Source organism: Acomys russatus, chromosome 6 (assembly GCF_903995435.1).
Source record: "Acomys russatus chromosome 6, mAcoRus1.1, whole genome shotgun sequence".
In the NCBI taxonomy this organism is placed as follows: domain Eukaryota; kingdom Metazoa; phylum Chordata; class Mammalia; order Rodentia; family Muridae; genus Acomys; species Acomys russatus.
Genome location: NC_067142.1, coordinates 56,479,853 through 56,505,132, shown reverse-complemented (window position 1 = coordinate 56,505,132; position 25,280 = coordinate 56,479,853). Strand labels below are relative to the sequence as shown.

At 43.1% G+C, this 25,280-nt stretch overlaps 1 protein-coding gene and 1 non-coding gene across 2 annotated transcripts in view; one reads left to right on the top strand and one right to left on the bottom strand.

The window, feature by feature from the left end:
- Window positions 1-25,280, top strand: part of Tnn (tenascin N) — a 62,422-nt gene that overhangs the window by 18,549 nt on the left and 18,593 nt on the right. The window contains exons 6-15 of the mRNA XM_051148332.1: window positions 852-1,115; window positions 4,113-4,376; window positions 5,050-5,313; window positions 7,985-8,248; window positions 10,209-10,472; window positions 12,120-12,383; window positions 14,682-14,945; window positions 16,317-16,580; window positions 20,888-21,151; window positions 23,945-24,075. Of these exons, the coding sequence (XP_051004289.1) occupies window positions 852-1,115; window positions 4,113-4,376; window positions 5,050-5,313; window positions 7,985-8,248; window positions 10,209-10,472; window positions 12,120-12,383; window positions 14,682-14,945; window positions 16,317-16,580; window positions 20,888-21,151; window positions 23,945-24,075 (2,507 nt within the window). The remainder of the gene's footprint in view (window positions 1-851; window positions 1,116-4,112; window positions 4,377-5,049; window positions 5,314-7,984; window positions 8,249-10,208; window positions 10,473-12,119; window positions 12,384-14,681; window positions 14,946-16,316; window positions 16,581-20,887; window positions 21,152-23,944; window positions 24,076-25,280) is intronic.
- Window positions 16,932-17,038, bottom strand: LOC127191259 (U6 spliceosomal RNA). The gene has a single exon (XR_007830874.1). It is a non-coding gene; the product is annotated as a U6 spliceosomal RNA (small nuclear RNA).

Genomic DNA, 25,280 nt, shown 5'->3' with positions numbered 1-25,280 from the left:
CTTATTTTAAACTTTCTGAAGTGGAATCTCTCCTGGTGGCACTTGTCGGGGACCCAGTGGTGACAAAATTTGAGGACCCCATTGATAAAGGTTAGTAAGTGCTGTTGTGAAAAAGATTAAGTGCTTCCTGAGGCCATAGGTACAGGATGTGTCAGGGTGTGTCAGGGTGTGTCATTGAGAAGCATGCGTGTGTCCTGTTCTGAACATGAATAACCTCACCAAAGACTTCTGGCTGTCTTACTTATCGATAACTGCTGAGTGCCATCACATTCTCTGCCATATACATTGTTGTGGGATAAATGAATTAAAAATTTGACACTTTTATTTGGGAAAGAAAGAAGAAAAGGACCTTTTATAGATAGATGATAAATGCCAGGTCAAGAAACTTTAATTTGGAAGAAGTAGATAGACTAGTTCAGTTGTTTCGATTTCAGGAGACGAGAAAAGGAAGGATAGCTGTTCTTGAATACTTGCTGAGTGATCTCTTGGTAAGTGCCTTAGAGGCGTTCCGTCTGCACATAATGGCAGACATGTTAAAGGAGTTATACTTCATAGAGACTACTATGTCAATGATAACATTGATTACTTCTTAGGGCATTTATCGGCTGCACCTAATGGAGTTTCCTCTAATGTATTCAGTGAGCTGAAAGTAGAACAGATTTGATTTTCAATCTACCAGGAACTTCATCTCAATTTGATGTTAAGGCAGAGGCTAGGTGTCCACCTGTTATGGTTGAAGGAGAGACACCCTTGCATTGTCAAGAGACCACTGACCTAGACCTTAAAGTGCCTGTGGATTTTACCAGGCGAGTGGTTTCTCTAACTTTTCTTTCTTATGTATTTTTATGAAGAAATTGATGGACCCACCAATGTGGTCACTAATCAAGTGACAGAAGACACAGCATCTGTTTCCTGGGATCCAGTGAGGGCTGACATAGACAAATATGTGGTGCGCTATATCTCCCCCGATGGGGAGACCAAGGAGAAGGCAGTACCCAAGGACCAGAGCAGCACTGTCCTGACAGGCCTGAAGCCAGGAGAAGCATACAAAGTCTTTGTGTGGGCTGAGAGGGGCAACCAGGGCAGCAAGAAAGCGGATACCAAGGCACTCACAGGTAACAGAAGAACGGAGGTTGAGTAGGCTTCCTCAGGGTAAGAAGGAAGTTGCTTTGGAAGAGAAGAGCATTGCTACTTGGCACCGACACTTTCATTGGTGGGGTTGGAGAGTATTTACAAAAGCAATTTTAAAAGATCTTTATTAATATTTAAAATTGTTATACACTTTATTTTGACTATATATTTTTTTTTCTCCCAACTTCTCCCAGATCCCCACCCACTCACCTCCTTTCTTAGCCAACTTCACGTTCTCTCTCTCTCTCTCTCTGTCTCCCCTCCCTCTCAAAAAAGCCCCTATAAAAAATAATAAAGCAAGCAAGCAAACAAACAAAAACCCAAAACACTAAAAATCAAAACAAACTAAAAGCAAACAAAGAGCTCACAAAATCCCTGGAGTTTGTTTTGTGGCTGCCTGTCCCCAGGTCAGGGCCCTCTTGGAGTGTGGTTGATCTGCCCAGTAATACTCCACTGGGGTAAATGGATTTCCTATTTCCCAGCAGGAATCAATTTCCATTAGCTTCTTGCTTAGGGTGGGACTTTGTGTCCTCTTCTCCTGCTCAGTGCTGAGATTTCTGTCCCTAAGCAAATTTCAAGAGTCACATTTATGATTTTCTTTTCTGTTTTAACCTCAGACTGAGAGATAAGACTATTTCATAGAAATAGTTATACTTATTTGGGATGAAATTCCATATACATCTCTCTTGGAGTAGAGTAAAACTTTGTAATTTTTATTTTTTTTTTAACAAACACGTAAAACACTGGACCAGCTATCAATGTGAGTGCTTATCTCGGTTTGCAGTGGTGACAGAAGCCCTTAGCATGGAGCCAGGAGCTCTCTTTCATACCATGGAAGTGGTTTGCCTCTTAGACCAGCACTTGCCAAATGCACCAATCCTTCCTTTAAATGTTCAGAGACACAAAGACCTCCAGACTGCATCCACTTGTTCTGCTCGGCTCAGGCCTGCGGACGTGCTGGGACATGTCTGCTGGGACATGTCGGGGCCATCCCTTGTGTTTAAACGCTCCTCTGGGGATTTTCTGAGTTCATAGCAGCCTGAGTGATATCCACCTGCTCTTCCAAAACAGCTAGTAGGGGGTTAGAGGAAAAGAATCCTCTGATTGTGCTTGGACAGTCACTGAATACAGAAAACCTAGACAATTATGCATAATAATTAGGAATACAGTGTCAGATCCTTGGCTGTTCAAATTTTAACCCCAGAGCTACCAATTTCTCAGCTGGATGGTGGTGGCTTAATTTCTGATTATAAAGTGGCTCAGGAGTGTCTGTGATGTAGAAGTGTGGGAAGGGTTACGTGAGTGTCTTAGGGTTACTATCGCTGTCATGAAACACCATGACCAAAAACAAGTTGGGGAGGAAAACGGTTTGCTCAGCTTATGCTTCCACATCACAATCATCATCAAAGGGCCTCAGGGTAGGAATGCAAACAGGGCAGGGACCTGGAGGCAGGGGCTGATGCAGAGGCCACGGCAGGGTGCTGCTCACTGGCTTGCTCCTCATGCCTTGCTCAGCCTGCTTGCTTAGAGAATCCAGGACCACCAGCCCAGGGATGGCATCACCCACAGTGTACTGGGCCTTCCCACACCTGTAACTAACTAAGAGAGTGCTCTGCAGGCTTGCCTACAGCTCAGTCTTGTGGAGGCATTTTCTTAATTAAGGTTCCCTCCTCTCAGATGACTTTAGCTTGTGTCTGGTTGATAGAAAACTATAAGGCACAGTGAGTTGATTCCTATAAAACAACTGACACGCATCAAGTATCCTAGATTGCTTTCTGTTGCTGTGATAAAACACTGACCAAAGGCAACTTGGGGAGGCAAGGGTTTGAGAAAGTGACCCCTGAAGAAAGCCTGGAAAGGCAGGTGGGAGCTAGCAGGGAAGCAGTGTGTGTAAAGGCGTCAGGCTGGGCAGCTGTAATCTCAAGTTTCCTTTATGGTTGGCGTGGCTGTGAGGTTGTAAATAGCAAGGGACAAGGCTGGGACATTAAAGCCAGTTCAGTGTCCCAGGAGTTAGACCCTCTACCCTCCCATCTCTGTGCTTCTTAAGGTCAGTGGTCTCACACGAGTACATGCTTTTCTGAGGTGACGGCCAGGCCTGGCCAGCTGTGATGTGCAGGTTGAAATGCTTTCTTTCTGGGAACACTCTGAGGGAGCTGGCTCCTAGATCAGGGTAATACAAGGCAGTACTGTTTAGCCATGACTTTTGTTTGTACCATTTCATTTGGAGTTTTGGCTCTAAGGCCTGGTGTTGTTAACAGCAAGCCTTACAAGCGCTGACCATGCAACAGTTCACCTACGAGGAAGGACTGTGTGTTCCTTCTTTGTAGAGGTCCAGAGAAAGAAACTTAAGTCGCACAATTTGTCCTAAGTGAGGAACCAAGAAAACCAGAGCCCACTCTCATCACACAGACACTCAGGCAGATTCTGATACGATCCTATTCGTTAGCCCACACCTCAGTACCCCCAGTTTAAATCTCACCCCATTCCCTGGACACAGATATAATGTCTAAGTAGAATGCAGTAACAGCTCCTATTTCTAGAACACTTTAATTCCCAAGGAACATGTCAGAGCAGAGGGAGAAGATTCTGGAAATATGCTCGGCTTCAGGAACAAGAGGAACTGTCATAGAGTGCCATGTAAGGGATGGCAAAGGAAAACTTTGTATGTGGAAGCCATTTCTTTACAAGAAGAAAAGTTTATAGAATTGATCGGTATATAAGACTCTTTCTGTAATCTGAATAAATTAATTAAATTAAAAAATAAAGACATCTTTAAAAAAAAGACCCTTCCTTAGAGTTATACTAGTAGTTTGTTCTTAGGATACCTGACCACTTGTCTATTTAAAGCCTTAAGTTCTCTCAATCCCTGGCACATAGATAGTTGCGGCAGTAATTGACACCATTATTTTGGCTGTGCCACTGGCCTTTTAGGAACTAGAGAGTAATAAAGCTTATTCTCTCCTTTTGTACCTTCCATAAAGAAATTGACAGCCCAGAAAACCTGGTGACTGACCGGGTGACAGAGAACACTCTCTCTGTCTCGTGGGACCCAGTGGAGGCTGACATCGACAGGTATGTGGTAAGCTACACTTCCATGGATGGTGAGACGAAGCAGGTTCCTGTGAGGAAAGACCAGAGCAGCACCGTCCTCACCGGCCTGAGTCCGGGTGTGGAGTACAAAGTTTACGTGTGGGCGGAGAAAGGCGATCGTGAGAGCAAGAAGGCCAACACCAAGGCTCCCACCGGTAAGCGGAGGAAAGGCCGACCGTTGGGATGAAGTGTGAAGTGATGGGTTTGCATGCGTGCCATACCACAGACTGGGATCTGAGACAAGGATCTGAGTGCTTGCTGCATAATTTAAGTTTGTTCCTGAGCATCCGTGTGAAAAGATGGACACACTTGTAATTCCAAACCAGGGAGGCAGATCCCTGAGGCTCACGGGCCAGCCAGCCTAACCTAATCAGCGAGCCTCAGGTCTCAGTGAGAGAAGTACAATTGAGAAGCTGTGATGCTTTTCAGCAGACTCGGTGGATATGTATAGAGGGTCTGGTTATGGAAATATTTGTGACAAAACTTTCAGAGTGCTCACCGGTGAGGCAGCTCTTGATAAAATGATAAACTAGGTACCCTGGCAGTGTGGCAGGTGTTTAATTGGCTGTCGCGATGTGCCATATGTTACTATGAAGATACTGTTCCTTCTTTATTTTGGGGAGCCAAAAGCCAAGAAAAGAAGCTAAGTGTATAGCTAGCCTATCTTTGAAACTGAGCCTCAGAAACTGCTCTCTCCCTTGACTTCCAGTGGAGATTGGGTATGGGGATCCATTGCCTTGTGTTGAGTCTTCTGGAAGACAAAGAGCAGGATTATGGGGTGTGGCTTCCACTGCTGCGGCTTAGACTTCTCAAACGTTTTCCTTTTAGACATCGACAGCCCCCAAAACTTGGTGACTGACCAGGTGACAGAGAGCACTCTCAGTGTCTCCTGGGACCCTGTTCAGGCCAACATTGACAGGTATATGGTGAGCTACACCTCTGCTGACGGAGAGACCAGGGAGGTGCCAGTGTCTAAGGAGAAGACCAGCACTGTCCTCACAGGCCTGAAGCCGGGCATGGAGTACAAGGTCCACGTGTGGGCCCAGAAGGGGACCCAGGAGAGTAGGAAAGCCAACACCAAGGCACCGACAGGTGATGGAGCAAGCATTGTCTCTGTGTTATTTCTAAGCTCATGAGACATCTAGGTTGAGTTTTCCTTCTCTGACCTTGGCAGATGGTACGATTTTGTTGATTTGAGGTCATAGTGCTCCAAAGCAAAGCGTGTACCCTCTTCTCTTAGAATGCATGCCTCAAACGGTAGTCTCCAAACTGTGGTCTTTAAAGGCTAATGCTTACTGCCCACAACTTCTGCCCGCGTGCCTTCTATGTTATTAAAACTAAATGTTTCACTTTGGCAAGAAGCAAATATAAAGAAATCACAAGTGACTGTCATGCTGAGAGGACCAGGCTTGTAGCTTGTGATCCACAGACAACTATTTTTTTTTTTTTTTTTAATTCCTCAGTTGTTTAAACCCTTCCAATGAAGTTTGTTCTTGTTTCTGCCCTTTGGATGAATGCTTCAGGCAGAAATAATTGCAGTGTTTTGCTATCTAAAAATAAACCAGTGTCTAGCCCCTCGCCCCCCCCATGTTGATTTTTTTAGTAATGAAAATATCCATTTCCATGTAAAACTCCATTGTTCATTTGCAGTTAGCCATTTACATGCTAAGTGCGTGTGGTCAGAAGGGGCATTGCTCAGGGTTTTTTCTTCTTCTTTATTTCTGTTTTCCTCCTTGATCATTAGGTCCTGTTCTTTCAGCTGGTTAAGCACAATATTTTTCCACCCTGACCCGTTACTGTTCCTCCCTCCTAGTCCCCCAGCACTCTTCCTCTACCAGTTGGTTGGCCAAGGTTGGTTAGCCGAGGCTCCTCAAAACTGTTCTGATGGTGTCATCGCACACCTCTAAGTAGTCTTCCAGGACAGCCCTTGACACAACCCCAAGCATACCTCACTTTGCTGAACTGATATCTAGTTCATGGGACCCACACATGCATTCTTTGCCTAGCCAAATAACATAGTCTGTGTGGATGCTGAAGCCCCGAGTGTTCTGTGTGAGAGCACCCAGCCGTTCTCTCACTGATTTTATGTTAGCACATGTCATAAACAGATCACATGTTCCCCATGCTTCTGGAAGGGCTTCTCAACCTCAGCACAGTTGACATTTGAACAGGACAATCCATTGTTGCAGGGGGGTCTTTCTTTTGTGTTGAAAGATATTTAGCGCACCCTTGTGTCTCCCTCTGTGTGCTGAGCTGTGGCAATCAGATTGTCTAGGCATGGCTGAAATCTCTTGTTCCATAGCAAATACAATAAGCTCTACCAGGATCCTGGTGAAACAGATTAAAGTTCAGACCCCACACAAGGTACAAAGTCTTTTCAAATAATTCCATTTTCTAAGTCCTAACACACTGGCCTCTTCAATTTCCTTAATAGTCTGGACATGGTTGGTCAGCCAGGGATCCTAAAACTGTTGATATGCCTTACTTGTGGCTTCCAGGTAGAAATGTACCATATTTTTTGGACCATAAGACTTTTTACCCCCAAAAGTGGGGGTAAATTAGGGTGTGCCTTATGGCCCAATTGTTGTCCATCAGACATCAACAAAGAGGTCACTTACTGATGTCTTCAGTGTGGCTGAGAATATGTTTTTCTTGTTTTATTGCTCTAAAAAAAAAATGGGTGTATCTTATGGTCTGAAAAATAGAGTAAAAATCAATTTTCCTGAGGCCATAGCCTAAAACAACATACAAAGTAGAACCTTTGAACAAATGATCTTAGGAAAATGGCTTTTGCAATGGACTATTTAGAAAAAAGAAATATTACTAGCTTATTGATAAAATATATTTTGATTACCTTCTGTTATGTAGCATGGAGGTAGATAATCTTTTGGATTTATAAAGTGTTAATGACTTGGTTTCATCATTAGTTGAAGGTCTTTGATATCTACTCAGTGCTAAGAACAGTCAAAGTGTGTTATTAACTCATAGGATGTAGTACTATGATGTAACATGGCCACAAGATACAAATTAATTTTTCTCATCTCCTGTTTTTGTTTCCTCTATGGAAGAAACTGAGGAACAAGGGATGGAATGCTGGCTTTTCTTTTCTTTTTTTACATTTTGAATCTCAGAATTAATATTTTGTGGTCCAAAGCTGTAAACATTGTTTTTATCTTAGTTGGAAGAGCTACACACACACACACACACACACACACACACACACACACACACACACACACACACACACACACACCCCTAAAACAATTCTGCTTTACTAACGTAGAATACAGTGAAGGAACTTGCCCAAGTATTAAAACAAAGTTAATAATTGATGAAAATAGAGGCACATGTTGAACATTAGTGCCTGGAAGAACCAAAAGTCTCCAGAAGAGTCTGTATACAATTTCAGCCGTGGAGAAACAGCTCAGAGACTACCAGCTGCTGGCCTGAGGCTGTCTACCAAGTGCTGGCTGATGGCAGAGCCAGCATGAGGTTCTTGGTCTGCTGGCTGGAACCCCAGGTGCTTCCTGCCCCTCAGCTCTGCCTCTTAAGTCCCTTTGTGTACAGTGTTCATTCTACTCTCCTGTGCTGCCTTCCTGAGGCTCTGAGTTCAACGGTGGAGGCAACGTCTGTCCAAGAACTACTGAAAATGCACACAGGACACGGGACACTTTAAGAAAAGGAAACTCCCCCTTCCCAGGCCAAGTGCTCTCATTCTTCAGCGCCTGTTAGTCTATTTATTGATCCTCTCTTTTCCTTTTAGAGATCGATGGCCCCAAAAACCTGGTGACTGACCAGGTGACAGAGACCACTCTCAGTGTCTCCTGGGACCCAGTAGAGGCTGACATCGATAGGTACATGGTGCGCTACACCTCTGCTGATGGAGAGACCAGGGAGGTTCCTGTGTCAAAGGAGAAGAGCAGCACTGTCCTGAAGGGCCTGAGGCCGGGGGTGGAGTACAAGGTGGATGTGTGGGCCCAGAAGGGGGCCCAGGACAGCAGGAAGGCCAACACCAAGGCCCCCACAGGTATGGTCATCGTAGCTTGAGGATGTGCCATAGTTCATGGTAAGCCTTAAGGAGGACACCTGCTATTCTTTCTCTGGCCTTGTGGGAAACCAGTGGTTGTAGAAGAGCAGAGTGGTAGGCTTTTTGTCACTCCACCCACACCATCCCTCCATATGCCCTTTACAGTTAATCTAGAAATATGGACCTCGTACTTTGGTCTTGCAAAGATTAATGACTGTTCACATCTACACCCTGTTCTTCTAGTTGTGTACTTCCCTCTCACTGTCAGTCATTGAAGTACTTCATTTTGAAGATGAAATGACATAAAGAAAGCACATGCTTTAGGATGTAGGAGCTGAGTGCTTGGACATGGCTTTTGTGGGATTTCCTTGGAACAGGAAGGTTGTTGTTCTGTTAGCGAGTAGAGTCTCTGGGTATTGTGCATTCTGTTTGGACAGTCCTAGAGCTCCAGTCATACACTGCAGCAATTGAGGGTTTTAAGGCTTTCCTTTTCTGTCTCATTTGCCAAGAATAGCCTTATTAATATGTGTTTACATCTAAGACTCAGTCTTTAAAGTATACAGCTCAGCATTTAGCATCACATATTCACAAATTGCCCAGCCACTAGCACTGCCTATTTAGAACAGTTTCCACAGAATAGAAACAGGATCTGCGGTACTAGTTACTGGCTCTCTCATCCCCTCCCCATCAGTAGCAACAGCTTGATTTCTTCATTCTGGAAAGTTCTAATACATGGATTAGCATGATAAGTGGCATTTTGTGAATCACGTCTTTCACAAAACATAGGTTTCAGATTCATCTGTATTATAACATACATTGACATTTATTTTTATGAGAATTAATACTTCCTAGTATGAATATACATATTTGTGTATCAGTTTGTATTTGGTGGCTATTTGGTTTGTTTCCACATTTTAACTATCATGAATAATGTTACTGAGGCATTCATTTCTCTTAGATAGATGTGTTAGAAATGAATTGATATTTCTTTATATTTAATATTTGAGTTGCTGCTAAACTAATCTTTAAAGTGGTTGTGTCTTTGTGCATATCTGCGGGCAGAAATAAGGAGGATGTTCTTCATTTAGTCGGCCCTGAGGAGAGTGTGTTGTGTGGTAGAGCACGAGTCCATGTTTCCATTCACAGTTGAGAGTCCTCAGTCTAGTGGAACACATGGTTAATTCATGTAGAGCCTGATTCAAAGGGTTTGATTCACAAAATACTCATGAAACATCACAGCATCTTACTGTGTGTGGATCTAAGATCCACTTTCACAGGTGAGGAGACTGGGCTTCAGTTAGCAGCTGAAGGCTCCAAGGCCACTGGGCTGTGACTGGAACCCGGCCCCTCTAATCTCTGACTATGTTACTGTTTTCACTATCCTTGGCTATTGCTTTGAGGGTCCAAGAGTCTAGTTGTGAGGATAAGATCTCTGTCAGTGAATCTACTGAACACCAATATAGGAGATGGGGAAACTGTAAGAACAGGAATGCTCAGCTCAGGCTTAAGGTGCCTGGCGTGTGTGTGTGTATGTGTGTGTGTGTGTGTGTGTGTGTGTGTGTGTGTGTGTGTGTGTGTGTGCGTGAGTTTAGATCAGTGGTTTTCAATCTTTCTATTGCTGCTACCTTTTAATTCAGTTCCTCATGTTGTGGTGGCCCCCAATCAAAAAATTATTTTTGGTGCTGCTTCATAGCTGTAATTTTGCTACTGTTATTGGTCATAATATAAATCTCTGTGTTTTCTGATGATCTTAGGCAGCTCCTGTGAAAGGTTGGTTAACCACTGATGGGGTTATGACCCACAGGTTGAGAATTGCTGGTTTAGACAAAGTCTTGTTGGGAGCGTATATTGATCTCAACCATGATCTCACCATGGCCTCGCTCTTCTGAGTCCTGGGACTACAGACTTGGGACGTCACACTCAGTTTAGAGGTGACTATTGATCAAGCTTTTTTTTTTAGATATTGACAGCCCCAAAAACCTGGTGACTGAGCAGGTGACAGAGAACACTGCCACCGTGTCCTGGGACCCAGTACAGGCTGACATTGACAGATATGTGGTGCGATACACCTCTGCTGACGGAGAGACCCGGGAATTTCTTGTTGGGAAGGAGGAAAGGAGCACTGTCCTGACGGGCATGAGACCGGGAGTGGAGTATCATGTTGACGTGTGGGCCCAGAAGGGGACACGGGAGAGCAGGAAGACCAGCACTAAGGCCCCGACAGGTAACTTCGCTGTTCCTTGAGAATACAATGATTATCAGCCTATGCCTAGGCGAGATCATCTTTGGGTTTCTTTTACTGCTATTGGCCCAAGTCGATGATTTGGAGAGAATTGGGATGGCAGAACATGGCCGTACAGCTTGCCTCTTAATGAGGACTTCATGTTCAGCACCACACGGGTTAGTGGCGAGATGTGGATGGAACTCAGCAGTCAGTGCTTGCATAGCATGGACAGGGCTCTGGGTTTGATCTCCTGCAGGAAAGTAAAGGGACTAACGGTGACAGGTGACTTCTGCCCAGTGTTCTTCTAAGTGTGTATTCCCTTTGTGCTCAATGTCAAAATATTTCTGTCAGTGAAAGGGTAGAAAGGAGATGTATGTTTGGGTCTGTGAGGTAAGCACTTTTCATCTCTACTTGCACATTTGGTAAGAACAGCCATATTAGCAGTTACTTACATATCAAAATTTACCCTTTAAAATTCAATTAATTTAGTATACTCATAGAGCTTCGTAACTATTGCTATAGTCTGTTATTATAGTGTATTCTCATCACTCAAAAGAGCTGAGTTCAAGCTCACACTCATTGCCAGCACTCTCCAACACGGCTGCCTCCAACTCTATAAAAATTGCTGTCTGTCTATAGTGCTGTGTTCTGGGCACTGTTTATATGTGAATTTATAATCTATATGGCTCTAGTGAGATGTATGTGCTTAGGTTTATTGTGTTATAACGTCAGTATGCAAATTAGTATTTCATAGTACATGCGCACACATTTGCTTTTCGGTTTGCTGGTTGTGTGACATTTGGATTACTTTTACTTTTAAAAGTCTATTATGAATAATGTTATTAGGCCATTTGCATGTAAATGTGTGTGTGTGTGTGTGTGTGTGTGTGTGTGATGCTGGGGGTCAAACCTCAGACTTGGTACACGCTAGGCCAGTAGTTCACTATGTTTCCACTCTTCTAGGTACAAGTTTTTGCATACATATGTCATCACTTTTCTGAGTTATACAGCTAAGAGTGGAATTACAGGATCATTTGGTAATTCTAACTTTAATTTATTAGGAAAAAATTGAAATAGGATTCTACACACCCACTAGCAACAGATGAGGATGATTATTTTGTCCTCAGAGGCGTTTGCTGAATTAGTTGAGCAGGAGTCAGTGTCTCCTTTTCGTGTCTGACAATTCCTCAGTTCCAAGAAATGAGTGGTTTCTCCAAATCACGTAGCTGATACCTTATAGATCTGATTTCAGAAATATTCACACAATCCTGAGCTATCTTACAACTCATTAGCTTAGGCCCACATCTAAAATGAGGAAACTAGTCAGGTACCAGTTGCCCAGGCTGGCAGCAGAGCCAGCATGAGGTTCTTGGTCTGCTGGCTGGAACCCCAGGTGCTTCCTGCCCCTCAGCTCTGCCTCTTAAGGTAGAACACAGGCCCTTTGAATGCAGTGTTCATTCTACTGTCCTGTGCTGCCACCCTGAGGCTCTGAGTTCAGCTTTGGAGACAGTGTCTGTCCATGAAGCGCTGAAAATGCACACAGGACACGGGACACTTTAAGAACAGGAAACTCCCCCTTCCCAGGCCAAGTGCTCTCATTCTTCAGCGCCTGTTAGTCTACTTATTGATCCTCTCTTTTCCTTTTAGAGATCGATGGCCCCAAAAACCTGGTGACTGACCAGGTGACAGAGACCACTCTCAGTGTCTCCTGGGACCCAGTAGAGGCTGACATCGATAGGTACATGGTGCGCTACACCTCTGCTGATGGAGAGACCAGGGAGGTTCCTGTGTCAAAGGAGAAGAGCAGCACTGTCCTGAAGGGCCTGAGGCCGGGGGTGGAGTACAAGGTGGATGTGTGGGCCCAGAAGGGGGCCCAGGACAGCAGGAAGGCCAACACCAAGGCCCCCACAGGTATGGTCATCGTAGCTTGAGGATGTGCCATAGTTCATGGTAAGCCTTAAGGAGGACACTTGCTATTCTTTCTCTGGCCTTGGAGGAAACCAGTGCTTGTGGAAGAGCAGAGTGGAGGCTTTTTGTCACTCCACCCACACCATCCCTCCATGTTACTTAACATACTAGTTCAAAACAAGGATCTCATAAGATTTTCCTCTCCTTTTGTCTCCTGAAGGTTAACAGTGATTGGCACACCCACCCACTGTTTATCAGGGTTCGTTTCCTCTGTGATCAGTCCTAAAAGGATCCTCTTGAAAAGGATGTATGCTAGAATCTGTGAGCCCAATACTTTATTGAAATAAATGGCTTTTGCTGTGCTCTCTCTGGGATGGGGTAGGGGTGGGGACATTGTTTTCTTAGAAAATAAGCCCTCTTGAGCACTGTGTTTTCTTTCTACTCTGAAGATCCTGTGACTAAGTACACCTAAGAACAGTTGATAATTCTAAGTCTTGTGCATTCGTGTTTCCTCTTCATCACAAGCAGCCTTCCCAAGATGTATTTTCACACTAAAATCTACCCTCTCAAAGGGTTCAGTTCAGGGAATTTAGTATATTCTTGCCATATTCACAGAATTGCACAACCACTGCCACTGTTTCAGTGACGTCATCAGTAAGAGGAGCCTCATAGCCATCCGTAGCAACGTCCTGTCCTCCTTCCCTGCAGCGTTATGTCACAGTCGTTCTCTGTCTCTATAGATTTCTCTACTCTGTATATGCCTTTAAAGTAAAAGTATACTTTTGTTCTTGAGAAATTTATAATGTACACATTGTATTTTGACCACTCCCCATTCTTTCCCCTGACTCTCCCCACCTCCTCCCAAGATCGGGTCATTGCCTGCTCCTTCTTTAGAACCCACCGAGACCAATGTCCAACTTGTACTTTCCATATACTCATGGGGCCATCCATGGTTGATTGAACAGAGGCCACACCCTTTCCCAGAACCCATCAACTGTCAATAGCTCCTCATCCCAGGGTCTAAGTTCCGTGAGTCCCTCTCCCATCGACGCTGGAATGGTACGTGGTTTCATGTTGTGCATACCGTATGCAGGCACTCACGGCTGGCTGAGTTCATGATTATAGTGGTTTTGTCACATCCAGCAGACACTGTTTTTGTGTAGGTCCTTTCCAGCTTCTGCCTCTTACAGTCTTTCTGTCTTTTCTTCCTCAATTGCCCCTAAGCCATGGTGTCTGTGATATAGATGTCATGTTTGTGACTGGGCCCTCCACAGACTTTTATCATTGATATTGTGAAAAGTGGTGAATTTCTGCATTAACTTCCATTCGCTGTACAAAGAAACTCCTCTGATTAGGCTGAACATTTGTTTACATGGATTCATATATCATGTGGCCTTTAGTGACTTAATTTTTTCATATGACACTATTCTGCAGGATCTTTCCACATTGTAGCATGAATTCATTCTTAATTTTATCATTAGTGAATCTTTCATTGGTGGCCATATGACATTTTATTTATCCATTTGTCATTTGTGAGTATGTGCAGTTTTTTCTCTTCCACTCTTGAGAGTAATGATGCTATAGCATTTGTGTTCTAGTTTGTTTCCAAAGACATATATACCCAGAAATAGAATTTCTGGATCATTCTCTTATTTGGTCCTTTATTTTTTCAGTATGTTATATATACACCAGTGTATTTCTATAATGTTCCCACCACTTTATAAACCCATTAGGAGTGAAATAAGGTCTTTCTTCCTCTCCTCAGAGCAATTTGCTGAGTTGGTAGTATCCCTGTTTTACAGTTGAAACTTCTCAAATCCAGTGAAGTCTTTGATTTTACCAAGACATATAGATAGTTAATGAAGGTGGTGCTTGATTCATGAAGTATTCATGGAATATTGACCTATCTTATAACCCAGTTTAAGGTCCACACTTATGGAAAAGGAAACTTAGGCATACTCAGAGCAGCTGAGTGGTCCAAGTTCATGGCTGGTAAATGGCAGGCCTGGGATAGGATTCTTGGTCTACTGACTATAACCTAGGGTATTTTTTATCCTTCAGCTATTCTTCTGAAGTTGTGAGTAGCATATAGCCCTCTAACTCTGAATGTCATGGCCATTCCATTGTCTTGTTTTTCCTCTTTGAGGGTTCAAGAGTCCAATTGTGGACTCTATCTCTGAAAACTTGAAAATACACATATGGGATGGGAAAACTGTAAGAATGGGAAACTCAACTCAAGTGAAATGGCCTCCATCTTTGGTGTCTATTCTAGTGTTTATTGACCAGTACTTTTCCTTTCAGATATTGATAGTCCCAAAAACCTGGTGATCAACCAGGTCACAGAGACCACTCTCAGTGTCTCCTGGGACCCAGTACAGGCTGAGATTGACAGGTACGTGGTACGCTACATCTCTGCTGATGGAGAAGCCAAGGAATTTCTGATTGGGAAGGAGCAGAGGAACACTGTCCTGACAGGCCTCAGGCCAGGTGTGGAGTACAAGGTTGAAGTGTGGGCCCAGAAAGGGGCCCGGGAGAGCAAGAAACCCAACACCAAAGCTTACACAGGTAATGAACAGCATAGCTTAACAGTATGCCGGCTGCCATGTCAAACGTAGGGAAAGTCCAGTTCTAATTCTTTCCTGTGATGCAGATGGGTATTGTTTTTAAAAACAGGGTTGTTTCCCCCATAATCAGCTTTATACACCATCCCTTATTTCCTCCCAAACTGGTTTCCTTATGTGCTAGACCAATGGCTTTCAACCTGCCTAACACTGCGACCCTTTATTATAGTTGCTCATGTTGTGGTGACCCCCAGCCATAGCACTATTTTTGTTGCTACTTTATAGCTATCATTTTCTACTTTTATGAATCATAATGAAAAAATACCTATTTTTCTGGTGGTCTCAGGTAACCCCTGTATGAAAGGACTAAGCCTACAGGTTGAGAATCACTTTGCTATACTCTCTCCAAACAGTCTTCAGATTGTTTGGCTGGTTGTGTGTGCATTTCCTTTTCCAAGTGCTTGGATCTCTTGCTAGAGATATTGTTTTTGGTTTATTTGTGAATGAGACTAGAAAGTGGAAAAACAAAATTAAAATTTGCTTCATAGATTTTATATCTGTTATCACAAGGAAAGGTTTGCTTTTCTACATCCTAATTGTATTTTAATTATAAAACAATTTTGTCACTGTAAATGATATGTCCTATGATATATCTTTACTGTTATGCTAATGGACACAAATATGTTTGCCCCTTTTTGTCTGCAAAGCCAAGGTCTTTAGGTCAAATCTCTATATATTGTCTGTAGCATGCCTTATATATGGAGCAAAGACTTGATAGCCCTTACTAAATGAATACAAATTTAGTTTTGTTGACCTTTTAGTAGAAGCACTACCCTAGACCTTCAGACTCTGGTTGGTTGGGGTTTCTACTTGAGCAGGGAATCATTCCTGGGAAAAGATGTGCATGTATGAAGGAGAGATAAGAGACAAGTAACAAACAAACAGCAAATGAACAAACTTCTGCCCAAATGGGAGCTTATGAGATAGAAAACCACAGGAAATGAAAACTCACACCAGTCACCATGGCTAGAAGTTTCTGCGCCTTGGGACTGTTAATGGTGCATACTGATTTCTTGTTGTTGCCATCACCACCACCACCACCACCACCACCACCACCACCATCATCATCTCATCGTGTGTGTGTGTGTGTGTGTGTGTGTGTGTGTGTGTGTGTGTGTGTGTGTGTGTGTGTAGGCACACAGGACATGGCACATGTGTGGAGGGCAGAGGACAATTTTCTGGAGTTAGTTCTCTCCTTCTTCATTTACATCAGTTTTGGGGATCACACTCAGGTTGCCACACCTGTGTGCGTCTACACTGACTGAACTATCTTGCCAACCCAATAGCACCCTTTGACTAAGACTTTTCCTTGTAGACATCGACAGTCCCAAAAACTTGGTGACCAATCAGGTGACAGAAAATACAGCCACCATCTCCTGGGACCCGGTGAAGGCTGATATTGACAGGTACATGGTGCGCTATACCTCTGCTGATGGAGAGACCAGGGACATTCCAGTGAGGAAGGAGAAGAGCACCACTGTCCTCACAGGCTTGAGGCCGGGTGTTGAGTATACCGTCCATGTGTGGGCTCAGAAGGGGGCCCGGGAGAGCAAGAAGGCCAAAACCAAGGCCCCCACAGGTAATAAATGTTCTTCACTGGGGATGTCAAGCCTGTCATGGAAGAGCCAACTTTCTTTTCCTTTCCTTTCTTTCTTTTTTTTTTTTATTAATCAAACATTTTTTATTTTTACATATACATTTATATTATTACACATATATACAGTTAACTACATATAGCAAGAAGAGTCATGACACAAAATGTTACATTCTTAGTGTCTTAGCAATTTGTATTTGATAGCCTTGAGGAAAACTTCTTTCCTATCTTGATGCGTCTAAGTCCTGAATGTAAATCAATCTCCATCACATCTTGTCATTATCAACTTAAAACATCTATCTAGACCTAAAAACATCTTAACCCCTAAACAACTAAAAAAATATGGAACGCTTCATGAATTTGTATGTCATCCTTGCTCAGGGGCCATGCTAATCTTCCCTATATCGTTCCAATTTTAGTATATGTGCTGCTGAAGCGAGTACTCCTTTCCTTTTCTTATACAGATGTGAAAAGGGTAAACAACAGGCAAGCTGGGGCAATAAATAGAGGTCCATCTGTCTGCTGAAGGATGGCTCTGGTGTTTTGGGGTCGGTGACCTCAGAGACTGGAGTGCTTTAGGAGAGAACCTTAATCCATTTCCTCTGTTTTGTTATTGTTGTTGTTTTATCATTGTACAGTCTGGTAAGCCCAAGGCAAGAATCTCCCAGTGTCTGGTGGCCTTTGTCCTGTATCCTAACACATATGGACAAGTGATCACACATATGGACAAAGTGAAGACAAGAAGGTCTTGAAATTAAGCCTAGACCTGAGCTGACTTACCCTTCATGGGAGCAGAGCACTCTCGACCCAAACACTTCTCAAAAGCTCCACACCTTAAAACCTTACTGAGGGATTTGATGTAAAAACAAACAAGCAAACAAACAAAAAACAAAAGACAACAAAAACCTCCATTCACTTTCAAAGAGAACAAAGTACAGTAATAGGCCCACTGAGGGGTAGTCCCACTAATACCTTGAAACTTTTCCCATAGAATATGCCCTTAAATGTTGATGTCTCCCAGCTACTGAAAATTATATGAACTAATATAAAATTAACATAAAAGTTCTAAAATTACTGGGTTAAATAACTATTTTGAGGCAAGCTGTTCTTCAATGTAGAGTTGACCTAATAGAAACCACGTGGTATAAAGTTATAAATATTACCCTGGGAAGTAGGAGAGCCCTGTGTCCAGTATGCAGCTAACTTTTCATCGCCATCTTTTAAGTTGGCCTAGGGATAGAGTGACAAACAAAATAAGTATGATCTCTGTTCTCCTGACATCCAGTGGGAGAGAGATGGGCAATAGACAGAAAGGAGCATTTATAACTGTAATTTATTATAAAATCTGCAAAGGACATGAAGATGGTGTAGGTCTAGAGAGTAGTGGCCTGGGAGGCATAGTGCTTAGATGGGGTGAGCAGTCATAGGACATGCATTGTCAGTTACACACACAAAAAATGGCTATTTAAGCAAGAGTGGAGCTTATATAGAATAGCGAGGGTAAGTACTTAGGGCTGATGTGGTAGCTCCCTCTGGGCAGGAGACCCAGGCTCTTTGTCTGTTGTGTATCTGTCACCCTTAGAGAACTGTATTTATTTGCTTGGTGAATATACATCTGCATTCCAGCCAATGAGAAGAAACCTTGGAAAGGGCAAGGCATGACTGGCATATGGCACACATCGGTTCTCAGAATTCTAACATCTAAGACACAGTGCCAGGCCTCAGTGATAGGCAGCCTGGAGAATGAGGTCCTCAGAGGGATGGCCACATGCTCAGCTTTAACTCTCCTACACTGTCCTGTTAAATCACCCTCAAAAAAAAAAAAAAATCCACAGCTAATTTAATTGGTTAAATATAAGTAAAGTAAATTATTTGTTTAGTCAGATTGAGCACATTTCAAGTCGTCAGTGGCCACCTGACTAACACCGTGTGTTGGACAATGCTGAGGGGAAGCTGGCCATTTCTGGCATAGGTGAGAACATGTGTTGGGACTGTAATCTGGAATGAGGTGGTTGAGGAATGGAGAGATGCGGGTACCCTTGGAGGAAAAGGTGGGGGAGTCGCTGCTCTGAGATGAGGGAGAGAGAGAGTTATCAGGCTACACAGGAGCACATGGTGGAGAAGGAGGAACTGTGCCATGTCTATAGAATAGAGACACAACAGTGTTCAATTCAAAACATTTTTTTTCAGGACACAGAATAAGTTGAAAAAAAAAATGACAAGGGAAGAAATAGACCAGTAAAGAAGTTATTATTAAAGTCTGGTTAGTGATAGTTTGGACATGAGTGGTGGTGACAGCAATAGAACAAAAAGGATAGAAGGCAACATACTTGTGGATGGATAAAATGTGGAATAAGGAAAAGTAAAGACTCGCCGGGCGTGGTGGCGCACGCCTTTAATCCCAGCACTCAGGAGGCAGAGGAAGGCGGATCGCTGTGAGTTCGAGGCCAGCCTGGTCTACAAAGCCCAGGACAGCCAAGGCTACACAGAGAAACCCTGTCTTGAAAACAAAACCAACCAACCAAACAAAAACAAAAAACAAAAAGCAAAAAAACAAAAAACAAAAAACAAAACAAAACAAAAAACCCCAAAAAACCAAAAAACAAAAAACAAACAAACAAACAAACCAAAAAACAAAAAAACAAAACAAAAAAAAGAAAAGTAAATAATCAAGTAACTGCCTGGTTTGAGCAACTTGGAAGATTGTAGTGCTATTTTTGAGACAAGAGGCTGAGAGATATTTGTCTCTTCAGAGAATCAATTAAGACTTAAATATTTAAGTTTGAGATGCATGTATCGTTGTTTTGCTAAGTGAATGGTTTGTTTTTATTAATTCCACAAATATGTACTGGGTGTGTGAGTGAGCCAAGCATTGCAGTGGCTATGCAGTAGTACACACCAAACCAGGGGCCTAGAAGTGATCTTTTGTTCCCCAAGGGTAGCCAGTAAATACTTCAAGGCACCGATGTGATAGGGTCATACTAGTGAGAAATAGAAAGAGAGGAAAGAAAAGAGGAATAGAGGGATAAATGGTGAGTGAGAAAGAGAGGGAGAGAGGAGATGGGCCACAGAAAGATGAAGGGATGGAGGAGAAAAAGAGGGACAGACAAAGAGGGAGAGAAAGAGAGCGAAAATGTGAGAGAACATATAATCCAATCTTTAGATGTTCTAACATATGAAGGCTACAATCAAAGGACTGAAGAGGCAAAGCAGAGGTGCCAATAAATTAAGAATATCCAGAGTATTATAGTATGGAAGCCAAGAGCTGAGAGTGTTTTAAGAATGGAATGGATCTGTTCTGTACAATATGTCTCCAAGATTGAGTAAATGAAAAACAAACAAACAAACCAACAAAATAACCAAACAAAAAAACAAACCAACCAACCAAAACTCAACCAACCAACCAAAAAGATTGAATAAACTAAAGATATCAAGTTTCTGTTAGGGAGTTGTTCATATAGACGTATTTAGTGACCTGTATTAGCAGGTTTGGTGGTGTTATGCAGATCCTCTTCTCGTTTGTTGGCTGAGAGGTGCAGAGAAATGGCATGAAATGTGAAGAGAAGGATAGATCCTGGAGCTTGAATTTCTGAGACTGATGGTCGAAGAGAAAAATACTAATTAGTGATCACAAGATAGAGGAAAAGAAGAAAGCCCTGGAGATGGAGGGAGACCTCAAAATTAAGAGCAGAGAGATCTTGGTTTGAAGACAAAAAATGGGGACGAAAGTCTTCATTTCTCTTCTTTTATAAGCCAAGGGGCTGGAAGATTTTTGGTGAAGCATAGTAGGTGCAATGGAGAGCAGAGAGTGTTGCAACAGTGCTTTCAGTGGCATAGCTAGTTCAGATTTTCACTGTGATGCTGGTGAAAACTGGAAGAGCAGAACAGCTCCCGACCCATACATGTAGAGAAGGTCTGGTTCTGTCTGTTTAATATCCAGTGTCTTCTTTCCATGGACACTGGAAACTGGAAACTGGGGGACTCATACCCTTTCCCCATTCCTTCATCCTTCCTTCCTTCCTTTTTACTTATATTTTTGAACTAGTGTCTCACCATGTAGCCCTGACTGTCCTTGAATGTTTGCTTCTCTTGCCTCTGTACTGTTGGGACTGCAGGAGTGGACCACCATATTTGCTCTACTCCTGTATTTATACCACTGTTAGTGATAAAATTATACCAGTAATAATTATGCCATTATCATTTTCTTTGAATGGGGGAAAACTCTTCTGGAAGGGGTGGTGAGATGCCATTCTGTGGTTATAAAGTCAGTCTTTTCTAAATCTTCAAAAAAGAAATCGACAGTCCCAAGAACTTGGTGACCAACCGGGTGACAGAGAATACAGCCACCATCTCCTGGGATCCAGTAAGAGCCTCCATTGACAGGTACATGGTACGTTACACCTCCGCGGATGGAGAGACCAAGGAGATTCCAGTGTCAAAGGATCAGAGTAGCACCGTCCTGACAGGCCTGAGGCCAGGCATGGAATATACCATTCAGGTGTGGGCCCAGAAGGGGGCCAGAGAGAGCAAGAAGGCTGACACCAAGGCCATGACAGGTACTGTGACACATCTCTCTTGCCAAGAGTGAGTCTTCCTCTATAAATAGGGTGAGGAGGGGACCAGGAAGAATGGTTACTTTATATGAGGATGATTTCCAAAGTGGTTCCCCATTGACCTTGTTTATGTGTGTCATATGTGTTTACGTGTTCATGTATATGTATGGATGCATGCATGTGCATGGAGGTCAGAGGTTGATATGGGGTGTATTTCTTAGTTGCTGTTCACATCATTTTTTTGAGATGGTATCTCTTTTGGTTTTGCTAAGCTGGGTGGTCAACAAAGCTCAGGGGTCTTTACGGTCAGTAAAGCTTTCCGGGCAGTCTCGGACTCCTCTGCCCTGATATTGCAGAGGTGTTCTACTGTCCCTGGCTTTTTATATAGATAGTAGACATCTGAACTTAGATTCTCATGCATGCATGTGAATCAGTTTACCCACTGAGGCTTTTCTTCAGCCTCATGGCTATCTTTTTGAGGTAGTACTTTGACAGAGAAACTCATTTCCATCTTGGAAGGAGGAGATGAAGGTGATGGTAGAAAATCTTCCTCATGTCATCACATGTGGGTGATCAGAGGTGCCTGGGTTGCATGTGTATGTGTGTCACAGGGACTCTGGTCTTAGGTGAGCATTATGGACCTGGGCCTCCATGGGACCCAAAAATCTGTGGTCCCTTTAGGCATTCTGAACAAGATCCATTTATCTCCTGGAGATGCCATACCTTTCTTGATGGTTTTTATTAATTTAAATTAGCTGGCATTAAAAAACCCCTACATTAAACTATACTAAGAACAAAAAAATTCACATTAGAAATACGTGTAAAACAAAACTCCAAAACAAATCCTAGATGGCTTTTTCCCTCATCCCAGACTCCCTAGAGTCCTGTGTGGCTCTCCAGGGGCAACGAGTGCCCCGCGTCTTCCTTCTCCATCTCCTCCGTTCCTCTCTCCCTCTTTCCTCATTTTCTCTTCCTCTTTTCTTTTCTCTTTATTTTACTATCCCCAGCTTAAACAATTAAATTACATTTCTCTCTTCCTTCCCTCCTCCCTCCTTCTCTCCCTCCCCTTCTCTTTCTCCATCTCCTCCTCTCTTTTTGTGTATGTATCTGTGTTTGCACATGAGCTTGCCACAGCACACATGTGGAGGTCAGAAAACAACTCTCAGAAGTTGGTTCTCTTCTTTCTTCATGTAGGTTCTGGGATTGAATTCAGTTTACTAGGCTTGGTGGCGATCTGTTCCCAGCAGAGCTGTCTTGACAGCCTAATCTTAAAGACAATAATGAAGTTATAGTCTTTCTGCTTCATAGAACTAGGAAAGTAACCAAGACAGACAGCCCAAGCCTACAGACAGGGGACAGTGGTTAATCAAAGAGGAGGCAGAAACTGCCTTAAAATATGTAAATAGCTATGTGCTGCTTTGATTCTGAAGGAAATTCGGTTGCTGTATGTGATGGATAGAGAGCGATCCATGCCAGATGTTACGCTTTACAAAATCAAACCAAGCTGATATTACAGAGACTCAAAAATTTGTCAAAACAACCTAATTCAAAACAACAGCTGTCTGATTTTTATTAAAATACTGCAATTCAGTTCTCAGCTGAAATGCTACTGTGTAGAAAATAGCCTGGAGATGTCTTTTTGGGAAGTTCTAAATTAAAATTGCCTTTCATGATTTTTTTTCAAAATGGAAATTTCCATTCATATCTTGTTTGCTTAAAAATATGAACATTCTAACCAGCTTTGGTGGGAATTAGTATTTTTGCTGAGCTTCTGTTTTCCTGGTTTATGGTACATGTTCACATACCAATGGATGCTCTCTGGTACGTGCTCACATACCTCAGAATGCCCTCTTGCTGTATGCTCACATACCTGTGCATGTCCTCTTGCTGTGTGCTCACATACCCGTGCATGTCCTCTTGCTGTGTGCTCACATACCCATGCATGCCCTCTGGTGTACACTCACATACCCGTGCATGCCCTCTGGTGTTTGCTCACCCACACGTGCATGCCCTCTGGCATTTGGGTGGCAAGTCTATACAAGAAAAAGGAAATCTCTGCTTTGTCTGTACCTTGGCTGCCAGCCTCCCCTCCCCTTTTCTGGAGACATTCTCACTCTAGTCCAGGAAGGCCTCTGGGCCTCAAGCTCTCTGAAATCCTCCTGCCTCAGCCTCTTGAGTGCTGGATGAGTGACCACACCCACTTTTTTTCTTTTTAGATGTAGAAACACCATCTCTTATTTTTGTACTTGGTATGTATTGAAGGCCACACACTTAGATGCTTAAGAAACAGAAATTTGTATTTTTGTAGTAACTTAATTGTATCCTAAGTCCCCTAACACATTACGGCCCCTAATCTCAGTATGTAAGTCTTTGGGGGTTTCTCAGTGCTGGGCATTGGAAGCATGTCAGCTTTTCTTTGTCTCTGCAGACAGGTAGGTGTCTTTGTGTGATCCCTGGGTTCTGTGTGCAGGGTCCTTTCTAATTTGCAGCTTTCTTCTTTCCAAACCACTCAGAAGGCTCTGCCACCACAGAGAACCTGTGTGCCAAATTAGGCTGTTCATATTTACTACTCTGTGAACCTACTGGGGAAACTGAGGCCCAGAGTCCCACCCTCTAGAGACTCCTCAATGTCATAGTCCAGGTCTTTACTTTTAGAAACAAAGGCTAGGAAGGTCTGAGTAGAACAGGACTGACTGCCAGCTGCTTGGAGGTGAGGTGAGAAATGGGAAAACACAAAGAAGGGATTTAAAATACACATATTTCAGGAACAATAATTACCTGGCTTCTCATTTACAGAAATTGACCCTCCTAAAAATCTTCGTCCATTTGGTGTAACACACTCTGGTGGAGTATTGACCTGGATGCCCCCCTCTGCTCAAATCGATGGCTACATTTTGACCTACCAGTTTCCAAATGGCACGGTGAAGGTATGAGGACTTGTTGTATTTCTTTTGGTGCCTTCTCTTCCAGCCTCCCTGTAGAACAACTGACTTGGACAAGCTGGTTTGACTTGCTGATCCATCACCTGCTAAGAACAGTTATCTGTGAATTCTGTGTTCTCATCATAAGGACTCATCTCTGTGCCTGCCTCCAGCTGACTGCTACACTTTGCTGGCTGTTCACTGTCCCCATTTTATTATCCATTCATTTACTGCTTATTTTCAAGTTCTAGAGGCTCAAACTCAAGGCCTTGTGCATACTAGGCAAGTTCTGCACCACTGAGCTCACCATCAGCCCTGCTAACCCTGACCCTCCTCCTGCTCCTCCTGCATGCTCCTCCTGCTCCTCCCACTCCTCCTCTTCCTCTTGCTCCTCCTCCTGCTCCTCCCACTCCCCCTCCTGCTCCTCCTCCTGTTCCTCCTGCTCCTCCTCCTGCTCCTCCTTCTGCTCCTCCCACTTCTTCTTCTCCACTGCCCCCCCCTTCTGCAAATTGTTGGGCCTTTAATATATTTAAGTTCCAAGAGGACTGAGAAGGTTTTTCTATTTTGTTTACTTTTTCATGGAAAGCATTTAGGGTAGCACTTAGCATGTGGATATTTTGTTTTATTTTTGGCAATATTGAAGCTTAAATTCTGGGCCTTGTACATATTAGGTAAGTACTCTACCCCTGAACTATATATCCCTAGCCATTTTTAGTATTTTTATTTTGAGACAAGGTCTCACTAAATTGCTGAGGCCGACTTCAAGCTTGAACTTGTCCTGCTTCAGTGGAAAGCAGCTAAGATCAGAGGTATGTGCCACCACTCCTGGCCACCAATGCATATCCACTAAGTAAATAGATGACCATCGTTTCAAGGGCTGGCCTTGCACAGGAACCTCTGAAGTCCAGAGATGTTACCAAACTTGGCCAGTAGAAAATTGTCATTTTCTTTCTTTGGTAATAAATAAACAAACAGATAAATAAGAAGGAAAAAAGGACACTGATTTATTCATTATTACAGTGTGTGCATCTGACTGTCCTGTTTGGAGAGTTAGTCCAATGTTTCTGGAGTGAGTAAAGCATATTCCGAAGGATTCCTTGAAATACCAACTACTTCTGTGTTTCTTACAGATAAGAAGGCCAGTTTTGCTTTCTTTTAAAACACATGTTCTTAGTCCAACACTGTCAGCCTGTTGGTGAGAGCAGTTGCTA